At 44.6% G+C, this 12,767-nt stretch overlaps 1 protein-coding gene across 1 annotated transcript in view; it reads right to left on the bottom strand.

Moving 5' to 3' along the window:
* Positions 1-4,762: 4,762 nt before the first annotated feature.
* LOC148477381 (uncharacterized) overlaps positions 4,763-12,767 on the bottom strand; it is a 116,984-nt gene continuing 108,979 nt past the window's right edge. Inside the window, exon 9 of the mRNA XM_088456798.1 lies at positions 4,763-6,333. Within this exon, the coding sequence (XP_088312924.1) occupies positions 4,856-6,333 (1,478 nt within the window). The 3' untranslated portion in view covers positions 4,763-4,855. The remainder of the gene's footprint in view (positions 6,334-12,767) is intronic.

The raw sequence follows: 12,767 nt of genomic DNA, 5'->3' as shown, positions 1-12,767 counted from the left end.
AACTAGCTGAGAATGTACATATAAATGCTTATGATAAGTACAGCAAAAGTAATTTAACGGTAAAGGAAGGTCATCACATTATCATATTTGTGTTTAGAATGTAGAATAAGTGTGTGAATCCCAACATAACAGAGTAAAATCCGTTAGTAATTAGTTGGAGATCAGAGCATGAATTCCATGGAATACTCACATAGGTAGGAAGAAAGAAAAAGTAAAAAAGAGGAGAGAATGAGAAAGAAATGGTAAGAGTAAGGGGAAGCACAAAAGGAGGGTAGGGAGAGAGAGAAATGAATAGCTGATTGAAGGGGCAAATATAGAAATGAGGGAGGACAATAACAAAACTAAAGGAGTGTACAAAGAAGGCAATTAGTAGGAAAAGTAAACAAAAACCTGACTAAAGAGGATGAAGTGGTAGGTATAGGATTCCCTGTTCCAGCCAAACAGACAACAGAAAGGTAGAGCACAAGTAGCCAGCACACCCCCTCCACGGACTAGGGAGAGCACAGGAAAGACAGCCAACAGGATCACCTTTACCTCTGACAAGTGCAGGCAGGCTCCAGCCAGAGGAATCCCTCCACATAGAACAGGGGTGCAAGCAGTCGCTGGGACGAGCAGGAGGAGAGATTGTCACAGGCAGGACATCCAGCAGCCGGGTATGTACAGTACACACACTAATACACTGCAGCTGGTAAGCTATGCTTCAGTGGAGGGGGTCGAGGAAATCAGACAGGTAAGTCGGTATCGCTCTGTACTGGAACCCGGCTCACTCCCCCAGGCTGACACTGGAAAAGCAGCAGAGTGTCTCAGACAGGGTGTAGACAGAGCAGAGTTGAGGTAGCTTGTTCCCTGTAGTTTCGCACCAACAATATGTCAGCGGTCATGCAGGCTGTCCACATTAACAGCCAGACTTCGGTGGATAACTGTCCCTGAGGTCCAATTGAGTAAAATGTACACTCTTCCACAGCTAATAAAAGCCTTGAGGCAAAATCAGCTTTCTGGGCAAAGAGGAGAGTAGGATTAATAAGGATTCTACTCAAGACCCAGGGAGCTCAGGTAAAATGCGGCCATGCTGGATGCCCCGCCCACCGGAAGTCCAGTATCTTTTTTCTATAAGTTATGTCACACATGATACATTTAGATATTTCAGATGAAATTACCATGTATAACAGAGATGTCTCCATAAAATAGCTTCTATAAAACAATGCAGTACAATGTTATAGAATGATTTGTTGTTTTTTTTTTTACTCGAGTGTACAGTGCTATCTTTTATCCATGTGTGTACTATATTTTAACCTCATTTTTTATCCCTGCATTGAGCCTGTTTTGGTACTTTTGTGGCTAGTCACATTCCAACATCATTATCATATATTTATTTATGCAGTGCCCCAACAATTTATACCGTTTTTGTTTCAGAAGACTTTGACTTTGAATAAAATAGTGTCAGTTTGCATATTCATCTTGACTCTAGCCATAAAAATGTACGTAAATTTGGCAAACAAGTTTTTTTATTGAAATTAGAAAGTGAATTAAATAAAATGTTTTGTTTTATTAGCAAACACCACCAGAAAACCCCCTTGTGGTTCTTGCCACAAAATTATTCCATCTAATCAAAACAACAAATAAAAAACAGATTCTAAAAGTAGGTTATAATAGGTTTTCATTATAAAATCTGAATTTTTTTTTTTTTTTTTAAGGAAAACCTTCACAGTTAGATGGTATCTTGCCGGTAGAGCTAGCAATTGTGTCCTAATGATGGGGAGTGTTCCCGAAATGTTGTATTAAAGCACCAGCTTTTTGTAAGCCGTACCAGTCCAGGAGAGCTGCTTCTTTACATGGAGTCTATAGTAGGGGTCAAGTACCTCGGAGTGAGCACCCAGGCAAGTTAATTACAAGCTCCTTTTACTGAGTGCCAGAATTGTTGGATGGAGATATATATATATTCCATAGACAAAAAACCTTACGGTTTCACATGTCCCATTAAGGCTTCATTAGACATGATCTAAATTTTCACAGAACCTACTGAATTTCTGTCACTCAAACTAAAAAAAGCAATGAAATTCCAATCATTAAGACTGACGCCTTAATGGACGTGTTCCTTGCACAATACAGATATGGTATGCCGTCACACCCTGTTCTTAACTGCAGATTCAGCACTCTCACAGAGTGAGATTGCTGTCACTTACAAAATGGTGGAACTGCTTATCCACAGAATTGCTATTTTGAGTTTGTGGCAGAAATTCAGTAGGTTTTGTGAAAAATTACATCATGTCTAATGAAGCCTTAATTGGACATGTGAAACCGTAAGGTTTTCTGCATCTAGATATAATATAAATCCCGCTCTCACGAAGCCTGCATTGATTCTTCAACTCTACCCATCATAGGATGAGATCCGTATCGCTCCCTTCAGACACTGCCATAATGAGACAGACAGGGGAAGATTGGCAGTTACCTTAATCAGGAAGATTCCCGGTGGGCTGATTGGTCTGTGGGGCCGCTTATCATCTATTGCCCCGCCCCCTGAATCGCATCACCTTTTACTGCATTCTTGCATGACAGCTTGTTACAGCTAGGCTGAAACTGGGCCGTCAGGGAGATCGCAGGAGGGCAGGGCCTTATACAGGTCACTAACAGCAACAATTTTATTTACTATTGTCGCCTGCAGTCAGACTGACCCGGCAGTGGCTGCGGGCTCCTTCACAGTCTTAGTATGAGGCAGCAGCAGACGATGATGTCACGTCCTGTCAGCTGGAGGCAGAAGCCCAGCTGCAGGTGCTCCCTGCACTGAGGAGCCATGTGGTCCGTCTGAGCGGAACAGGGAACTGCTGCCTCCTTACCAGTGTCTGTGGCTGGCTCCTTGGGTTAGATACAGGGGACCTCTGGTGATGCAGGGGCCACTCTGCTATACAAGGAGCACGGACAGTATCACCAGGCTGCAGGGACAGTACACAGGTAATATCTGACCTGTTCTCTTCTGGGGCTCCTGGACACCAGCTAGTGGCCCCAGAGACACAATTGTCCCTCAGTGATGTGGAACAAGTCACCTGCATAGGGGTGAGTGAGGGGATATGCATGGGGTTATGGGATAACTGGGAAATGCTATGCATGGAGATGGCTGGGGCAGCACAAACATTGGGGTGCTCCAGTACAAAAAGAGCTGGTTACTGTGTATGGGGTCGCATGGGGACAATGTGGTGACACATAGGTATGAAGTTGTCAAACCACTGTTCAGGTTTTGCCTGTAAAAGAAACAGAGTGATAAATGCCTCTGCATTCCTAAGACATCACAAATTCATGGTGATTTGTAGATGTGCAACTAGCGATCTGTAATTTGTACTAAAGTGTGCGCCAATGAGCCATGTCAGCAAGATAAAAACAAACTAATTACATTTTCTGATCGAGTCAGAAATGGCACAATATGTCGGGATGCCACAATTCAAGAAAAGGATTTTAGCAAGATTTATGTATTCGTAGGACACTAAATTATTTAACTCTTCGTCATTCTGGGGCTCCATTCCAACATTGTTTTAAGAAGACATTGGAATAAATTACAAAAAAATATATACAGTAATGTATGTCATTGGAATAAATGAGTTTGATGAAGGGGGCACTTCTGAAGTGGTTGATGTGATGTTGAAAGTTGCTGAGCATGCCCCTAGAATGACAGAAATGGGGGAAGAGTCTTGCAGGCATGACATGTCACATACGGACACACCCCTTTCCACTAGGTCACGTCCACTTTTTTGCGAGTGCGCCTTTGGCCAGTTTCACTGGTTTTTTTTTCAGGGCCACTTTAAATACCCAATCCGCCCCTGTACACAGAGATCCAAGCATTTTCCAATGCTGACTGGCGCAATAGCAGACAAATACATCCAAGGCTCCAGAGAATGGCATTTGCACAATGGCCAGATGTAGTAATGTTTTATGAATGGCTTTAATGGCAATGTTAAGGTACAATTACATACATTGTACATAGCACCAGATGGCTGCACAGCACATTCTTCATACATATATATATCACTGACTACGGCTCATCCAATCACTTAGCAAACCAATGAATAGTTATTTGATAAATTAAATGGGCAAAAGAAAGAAATCTGCTAAGGAGTGAAATGCTCAAATCCAAGCACAGATTATGATTGGTTCATGTGTGATGTTTGGAGCACAGAGGGAAACAGAAGGGAGAATATGAATTATTTCCATCGGGGAAGAAGTGATGTTTGAGTTTGACAAACTTTTTATAGTTGTGACATTATCACTACAGGAGGAGGTGCCTGAGGGGCGCGTAGGCTGAGGTCTCTGTGCGTCCTCTGGCGGAAATCCCGCTGTGACTGCAGGTAGATAAGTAGGAGAGAGAGGAGAGTTTTACCCGGATCAGTGGCAGCTCCCAGTATAAATCTGCCCTGTCCTTGTATTTGCCAGGCCAGCTATCCACAGTCCTTGTAAGGAGATAACGGTCACAGCAGGAGGAGGAGAAGGCACCACATTCTGCAGCCTGAGGAGAGGTACTCTCTCCCCACCACTGGGGACCTCTGCCCCAGCTTACAGGTCATTATTTACTCCCCTTTTCTTCTCGTGTAGCTAGCAGATGCTTTACTAAGTCTACAGAGTCTGCTATTTCTTTTTCTTGCTTCTTTATCCTAACACTGCTCTTGTTTATTTCAATTCCATGTGCATTGATTTTCTCCTGCAGCTTCTGTATTTTCCTTTCCTGTTCCTGTATCTTGCTTTCCATTTTCTGAACTGTCATCCTTAGCTGCTGTATAACACTGTCCTTTTGACCTGTGTCCTCTTCCCATCGTGTCCTCTCCAGGTGTATTATTTTGTGTTCCTGCACTGTCCTGTTAGGTTCCTGTTCCTACACTATCCTGTTAGGTTCCTGTTCCTGCACTGTCCTGTTATGTTCCTGTTCCTGCACTGTCCTGTTATCTTCCTGCACTGTCCTGTTATGTTCCTGCACTGTCCTGTTATGTTCCTGTTCCTGCACTGTCCTGTTATATTCCTGTTCCTGCACTGTCCTGTTATATTCCTGTTCCTGCACTGTCCTGTTATGTTCCTGCACTGTCCTGTTATGTTCCTGTTCCTGCACTGTCCTGTTATGTTCCTGTTCCTGCACTGTCCTGTTATGTTCCTGTTCCTGCACTGTCCTGTTAGGTTCCTGTTCCTGCACTGTCCTGTTATGTTCCTGTTCCTGCACTGTCCTGTTATCTTCCTGCACTGTCCTGTTATGTTCCTGCACTGTCCTGTTATGTTCCTGTTCCTGCACTGTCCTGTTATATTCCTGTTCCTGCACTGTCCTGTTATATTCCTGTTCCTGCACTGTCCTGTTATATTCCTGTTCCTGCACTGTCCTGTTATATTCCTGTTCCTGCACTGTCCTGTTATGTTCCTGTTCCTGCACTGTCCTGTTATGTTCCTGTTCCTGCACTGTCCTGTTATGTTCCTGTTCCTGCACTGTCCTGTTATGTTCCTGTTCCTGCACTGTCCTGTTATGTTCCTGTAGTTTCCCCTCTGACTCCTCTATTGCACAGCGTGTGTCTTGAATTTTGTGTTTTCTCTCCGTAATAGTCCTCTGTAATTGACGTGTATCATGTTCCTCTTCCCATGTTGTCTTTTCTTGTAATTTCTTCTCCAGCTCTTTCACTGCCTGTTCCTGTTCCTGTATTCTATTTTCCATCTCCTGTATTTTCCTATACTGTTCATACATTTTGTCTTTTAACTCTTCGTTTTCATTTTCCTTTTTCTTTATTGTCTTCTCCAGTTCTTGTGTTTTCTTTTCTATTACGTATTTATTCTCATTTACCTTTTCTCGAGTTTTCATGATGTCTTTTTCCCTTACCTCATTTTCTAGGATATTGATTGTACATTGTTGACACTTTATTTTCTCCTCTTGTGCTAGTAATGTGTCTCTCATTTCCTGCATCTCATTGGTGTAAATGTGCATCATGTGTACAAACTGTGGCCATTTAGTGTTAATTGTTTCAACTGTCTGAGAAACTGCTGAGCTTTGGCTATTTAGGTCATGTAACAGACCATGCATCATGCCGACGTCTTCTGTAGACATAAACGGTGTATTTATTCCAGTTTCCAGTGATGGTTTTTTGGCTTTTGGCTCTGAATCTTCTGTATCATTCGGAAATGAAGTCTCATGTCCGCCTGTCATATAATCTCTGTCACCGCTCGCTGTACTGGACATTGTAAGATCAGTACAATCATTTGGACAATTACCAGAGGAGCCTGGAGATGTATATTGTACTGATTTAGGAGATTTAGGATGAGGTTGATGAACACTTTGTCCAATGGATGCAGCTGGCATCTGTCTGTCATCATTTATGGCTGAATGGGAAATAAGACGGAAAGATCAGTTTTACAGTAAGTTGGGACGGCAGAGAAAGTTATGTCCATACATGTTACATAGTCAGGAATGTCCATACATTGAGGCAGCTGGTTCACGAAACAAGAAATAATTACAAACATTTTAACAAAAGATCAGGACAGAGCAGGGTCAGTAATGGTGCAGCAGCCCAGTAGCCCCAGTGCTCTGATCACACATACTGCAAGCCTTGTGTTACATATAAATCAGAACAAAGGGTCAGGACAGAGCAGGGTCAGTAATGGTGCAGCAGCCCAGTAGCCCCATACTCTGATCACAGGTACTGCAAGCCTTGTGTTACATATAAATCAGAACAAAGGGCAAGGACAGAGCAGGGTCAGTAATGGTGCAGCAGCCTAGTGCCCCCGTGCTGTGATCACAGGTACTGCAAGCCTTGTGTTACATATAGACCTGGTTGTGTGCTCCAAATCTATATTCAGTCTCCCTTAGTTTGTACTATTTGGTCACAGCTATGATAATAGTACAGTACATGAAATATGGGTCCAGTCTGAGGCTGATGAGATCTTCTATACATCTTTACCTTCACTTGGACACATTAATGGTTTGGATGCACTCATCTACTTAGGAAACATGATCAGTGACTACGATAAGGATGACAGAGAACTGACTGTACAGTAGAATAATACATTAGACATTTGCAGTAGTGGAATTATTAGTGATAATAATATCACTGAGGGAACTGTAGAAGTTAGGGGGCACCCGAAACCTTTATGATGAAGTTACCATGTGGTTGTTGCAGAATCTGCAGCTGAATCTCAGTCTGGGTCTGTGTGGTGTCCTGCTATGTTGCTGTATTATTTGGGTGGCACAGTGGTTAGTATAGCTGTCTCACAGTAGGTGTACTCCAGCCAGGGCCCCATCCATGTAAAGTTTATATATTCTCCCAGTGTTTGCATTGAGTTTCTGCTAGGATAAGTGGCATCTTATGACATGAACCCAATGGTACAGAATATGTGTTCCTGTGGTAGGGAATATAGATTGTAAACTCTATTGGTGCAGTCTCTGATGTGAGTGATGGGATATTGTCTGTACAGTGTTATTCTATATGTTGGCACAATATAAGTTACGGGAGTGAATCGGCCACTTTTCGTGTTTTGGATCTGGATCTTTCTTCGTGTTTTGGATCTGGATTGGTTTTGCCAAAACCACCCTTCTGTGTTTTGGGTTCTGGGTTTTTATGTTGGATCTGTATTTTTTTGAAAAAAAAAAGCATAAAAACAGCGAAAATCACAGTATTTGAGGGTTTTTCTGCTCCTATGCTATTACTAACCTCAATAACATTAATTTCCACTCATTTCAAGTCTATTCTGAACATCTCACACCTCACAATAGTGTTTTTAGACCAAAAGGTTGCACCGAGGTAGCTGGATGACTATGCTAAGCGACACGAGTGGGCGGCACAAACACGTGGCCCATCTAGAAGTGACACTGCAGTGGCAGACAGGATGGCAGTTTGAAAACTAGGCCCCAAACAGTACATAATGCAAAGAAAAAAAAGAGGTGCAAGATGGAATTGTCCTTTGGGCTCTCCCACCCACCGTTATGTTGTATAAACAGAACATGCACACTTTAACAAACCAATCATTTCAGCGCCAGGGTTTGCCACATGACTGTGGTTGAAATGATTGGTTTGTTTGGGCCCCCACAAAACAAGCTGGCAATTAATCTGTCCCTGCACAAACTGGCTCTATGGAGGCAAGATGTCGTTCTCATCCTCCTCATCCACCGATTCCTCACCCTCTTCAGTGTTGTTTACATCCTCATCCTCACAGAGTATTAATTCATCCCCGCTGGAATCCACCACCACTGGTCCCTCTGTACGTTCTGGAGGCTGGTCACCCTGGAAGAGTTGATAATTCATTTTTATGAACATCATCTCCACATTTTGTGGCAGCAACCTCCTACGCCTTTCGCCGACAAGGTTCCCGGCTGCACTAAACACTCTTTCGGAGTACACACTGAAGGGGGGGCAACTTAGATAAAAAAGAGCCAGTTTGTACAGGGGCCTCCAAATTGCCTCTTTTTCCTGCCAGTACAGGTACGGACTGTCTGACATGCCTACTTGATTGCTGTCACCAATGTAATCCTCCACCATTCTGTCAATGGTGACAGTATCATATGCAGTGACAGTAGACATGTCAAAAATTGTTGCCAGGTCCTTCAGTCCGGACCAGATGTCCAAACTTGGTCCTGCCTGCCCTGCAACACCGCCACTGGGTTGCTTAGGATACCTAAGCTGTTTCCTGGCAGCCCCAGTTGTGGGAGAAAATAAAGAAGGAGCTGTTGATGTGTCACGTTCTGCTTCAGCTGACAGTGTTCTCACCAGCAGGTCTTTGCACCTCTGCAGGCTTGTGTCGGCCGGAAAGAGAGACACCACATAGGCTTTAAACCTAGGATCGAGCACGGTGGCCAAAGTTTAGTGGTCTGATTTCAACAGATTGACCACCCTGGAATCCTGGCAAAGCGAATGAAGGGCTTCATCCACAAGTCCCACATGCCGAGTGGAATCACTCCATCTTAGCTCCTCCTTCACTTTCTCCAGCTGTTTCTGCAAAAGCCTGATGAGGGGAATGACCTGACTGAAGCTGGGCGTGTCTGAACTGACTTCACGTGTGGCAAGTTCGAAGGGCTGGAGAACCTTGCACAACACGGAAATCATTTTCCACTGCACTTAAGTCAGGTGCATACCCCCTCCTTTGCCTATGTCATAGGTGGATGTATAGGCTTGAATGGCCTTTTGCTACTCCTCCATCCTCTGAAGCATATAGAGGGTTGAGTTCCACCACGTCACAACCTCTTGCTTCAGGTGATGGCGGAGCAGGTTCAAGCGTGTTTGCTGGCGCTCTAGTCTTCGGCACGCAGTTGCTGAATGGCGAAAGTGGGCAGAAATTTTTTGGGCCACCCAAAGCATCTCCTGCACGCTCCTGTTGTTTTTCAGAAAATTCTGCACCACCACATTTATTGTGTGTGCAAAACATGGGACGTGCTGGAATTTGCCCAGATGTAATGCCCGCACAATATTGGTGGCATTGTCAGATATCACAAATCCCCAGGAGAGTCTAAGTGGGGTAAGCCACTGGGCAATGATTTCCCTCAGTTTTTCTAAGAGGTTGTCGGCGGTGTGCCTCAAACTGAAACCGGTGATACACAGTGTAGTCTGTTTTGGAACGAGCTGGTGTTTCAGAGCTGCTGCTACTGGTGATGCTGCTGTTGTTGCTGCGTAAGGCGATACATCTACCCAGTGGGCTGTTACAGTCATATAGTCCTTAGTCTGTCCTGTTCCACTTGTCCACATGTCATTGGTTAAGTGGACATTGGGTACAACCGCATTTTTTAGGACACTTTTTCTGACGTTTCTGTACAGTCTCGGTATCGCCTGCCTAGTGAAGTGTAATCTAGACGGGATTTGGTACCGGGGACACACTACCTCCATCAATTGTCTAAATCCAACTGCACTAATGGCGGATACCAGATGCACATCTAACACCAACATAGCAGTCAAGGCCTCAGTTATAAGTTTTGCTTCAAGATGACTGCTGTCGTACTTCATCCTCCTCGCTAAGGACTGTTGGAGGGTCAATTGTTCAGTAAGAGTAGTGGTGTTCCTACTTCCTCTCTGGGATGATTAATGACTCCCAGCAGCAACAGCAGCAGCGGCAGCAGTAGGTGTAGCAATGCAGGATCCTCCGGAAGAATCCCAGATAAGAGAGTCAGTCATGCCAGTGACATGGCCTGCAGGACAACTTCCGATCCTGACTAAGGAGGAAATTGACGAGGAGGGAGTTGACGGTGTGGTTTGCAGTCGCTTGGATACAACAGGAAAAAGGGATTTAGGTGTCCCTGGACTGCTTACGGTCTTAGCCAAAGTTTCTGAACTTGACAGTAACTTTTTATGAAAGTGCTGCAGGTGTCGTATAAGGGAGGATGTTTCTAGGTGGTTAACATCCCTATCCCTACTTATTTCACCTTTTCATAGGGTACATATGGCAAGACAGTTGTTGTCCAGATTTGGATAGAAATTTTGCCAGACCAAAGAGGTGGAATGTTTGGTCTTCTGCCTAGGCATGACCGTGATGGGCTTTTTCATCCCACGGACAACAACTGTCTCCCCCGGAGCCTGATTTAAACAAACCACATCACCATCAGAATCCTCCTCGCCAACTTCCTCCTCAGCGCCAGCTACACCAGTATCCTCATCCTGTTGTACTTCAACAGTGACATCTTCAATTTGAATATCAGCAAGTGGACTGTGGGTGCTCCTTCCAGCACTTGCAGAGGGCATGCAAATGGTGGAAAGAGCCACCTTTTCCCGTCCAGTTTACGAAGGTCAGGCATCGCAACTGTCGACACACTTGGACTCTCCTTGGGGATTTGTGATATCTTAGAATTAGAAAGCACAGTTCTTTGCTGTGCTTTTGCCAGCTTCACTCGTTTGATTTTTTTAGCGGGAGGAGGGCTTCATTTGTCATGTGAAGCTAAACCACTAGTCATGAACATAGGGAAAGACCTTAGCCATTCCTTGCCACTCCGTGTCGTAAATGGCATATTGTCAAGTTTACGTTTCTCCTCAGATGATTTAAATGTTTTTTTAAGGTAATTTTTCTGAACTTTGGGCCTGAGTCAGACCCACTCGCAAGTGGCTGTCCGCTCGCAAGTGGGTCGATGTTGTGCACTGCGCATGCGCACGACGGCGGGAGCTCCGTCGTGCACATGCGCCAGACGCGACGAGCAAAGGAAAGTCCTTCGCTCGTTGTGTCTGATCAAAGGGGGCGTGCTGTCGATGTTGATTGACAGCACGCCCCCTTTGGTGGGCGTGCCTCCCTGACGGGGGCGTTCCCAAGGGAACGCCTACCGTCAGAAGCCGGCCCTCTGACATCACTAGTGATGTCAGTGGGAGTGATTTTGGCTCTGATAGAGCCAAAATCACTCCAGGCCTTGTGGTTGAAAACCTCAACCGCAGGCTCCGGCTCGCAGTTTCGATGGTCGCGATGGTCAAGACCATCGCAGCCATCAAACTGCACGCTCCTATAGGCTGTGGGTGGTGACCCACAGCTATACGAGCGTCCAGGAGGACACTCCAGAATTATGGAGGGCGGCCCTCATTCAGAGCGTGCGCTCTGCTCAGAGCGTACGGCTCTGAATGAGGGCCTTTGTCATTTGGGATTTTATATGCCCTCTACTATGACATTGGGCATCGGCCTTGGTAGACAACGATGATGGCATGTTATCGTCTATGTCATGACTAGTAGCAGCAGCTTCAGCACTAGGAGGAAGTGGTTCTTCATCTTTCCCTATTTTATTTTTTATCAGAGAAAGTTTTGTCCTCCATTTATGTTATATTGATATATACGTGCGGCTAAGGCGCAACAAACAAAGAAAATAATTTTTTATTTTTGTTAGAGTGCACTTTGTCTGTTAACCACTTGCCTGGCACGGTCGTATCAGATACGACCAAGCCAGACTGGGCTTTCCCTGACATGGTCGTATCTGTTACGACCAGTCAGAGAAACACAGTGGGCGGCTGCTGGAAGTTAACTTCCAGCAGCCGCCCATCTCAGAGGGACCTGCCGGTCCCTCTACACCTGCGCCTCCTCCTCCTTTGTGGCCCAATCACTGCTGGCCACAGTGATCGGGCCCCGGCGGCACCCCCCTAGAAGCAGCAGCCACGGCTCATGTAGCCGCTGCTGCTGTGACCCGATCACTGTGGCCAGCAGTGATTGGGCAGCCATTTCAATAATAGGCAGTAGCGGCGGCTCTGGTAGCCGCCGCTACTGCTATATAGCTGAGCCGCTAGCGGGACACCCTCCCGCTGCGGCTCTGGATCACAGTGATCAATGAGATCACTGTGTGAGAAAGGCAGCAGCGGCGGCTACCGGCAGCAGCGGCGGCTCTGGTAGCCGACGCTGCTGCTATATACCCTGGCAGCCCCTCCCACTCCTTTCCACCCTCAGCTCCACCTCCCCAAGTCCCCATGTGTCCCGATTACTGCTGGCCACAGTGATCGGGCAAAATATAAAATAGTTATAACATATGTGTATACATATATATGTATATATGTATATATGTGTGTGTGTATATATGTATATATGTGTGTGTGTATATATGTATATATGTGTATATATATATATATATATAAAATTATGAATATGTATACATATACACACATATGTGTGTGTAAGCAGGAGCAGTATATATATATATGTGTTCGATCGATATATATATATATATATATATATATGATATAGATATATATATTCAATATAGATACATATATACATATATGTATCGAATATATATATCTCTATATCGAATATATATATATATATATATATATATATATATATATATATATAGAATATATCTATATATATATATC

The sequence above is a fragment of the Taudactylus pleione genome, unplaced genomic scaffold, assembly GCF_031769625.1.
Source record: "Taudactylus pleione unplaced genomic scaffold, aTauple2 ptg000720l, whole genome shotgun sequence".
In the NCBI taxonomy this organism is placed as follows: Eukaryota; Metazoa; Chordata; class Amphibia; order Anura; family Myobatrachidae; genus Taudactylus; species Taudactylus pleione.
This window is presented reverse-complemented; position numbering and strand designations above follow the sequence as displayed.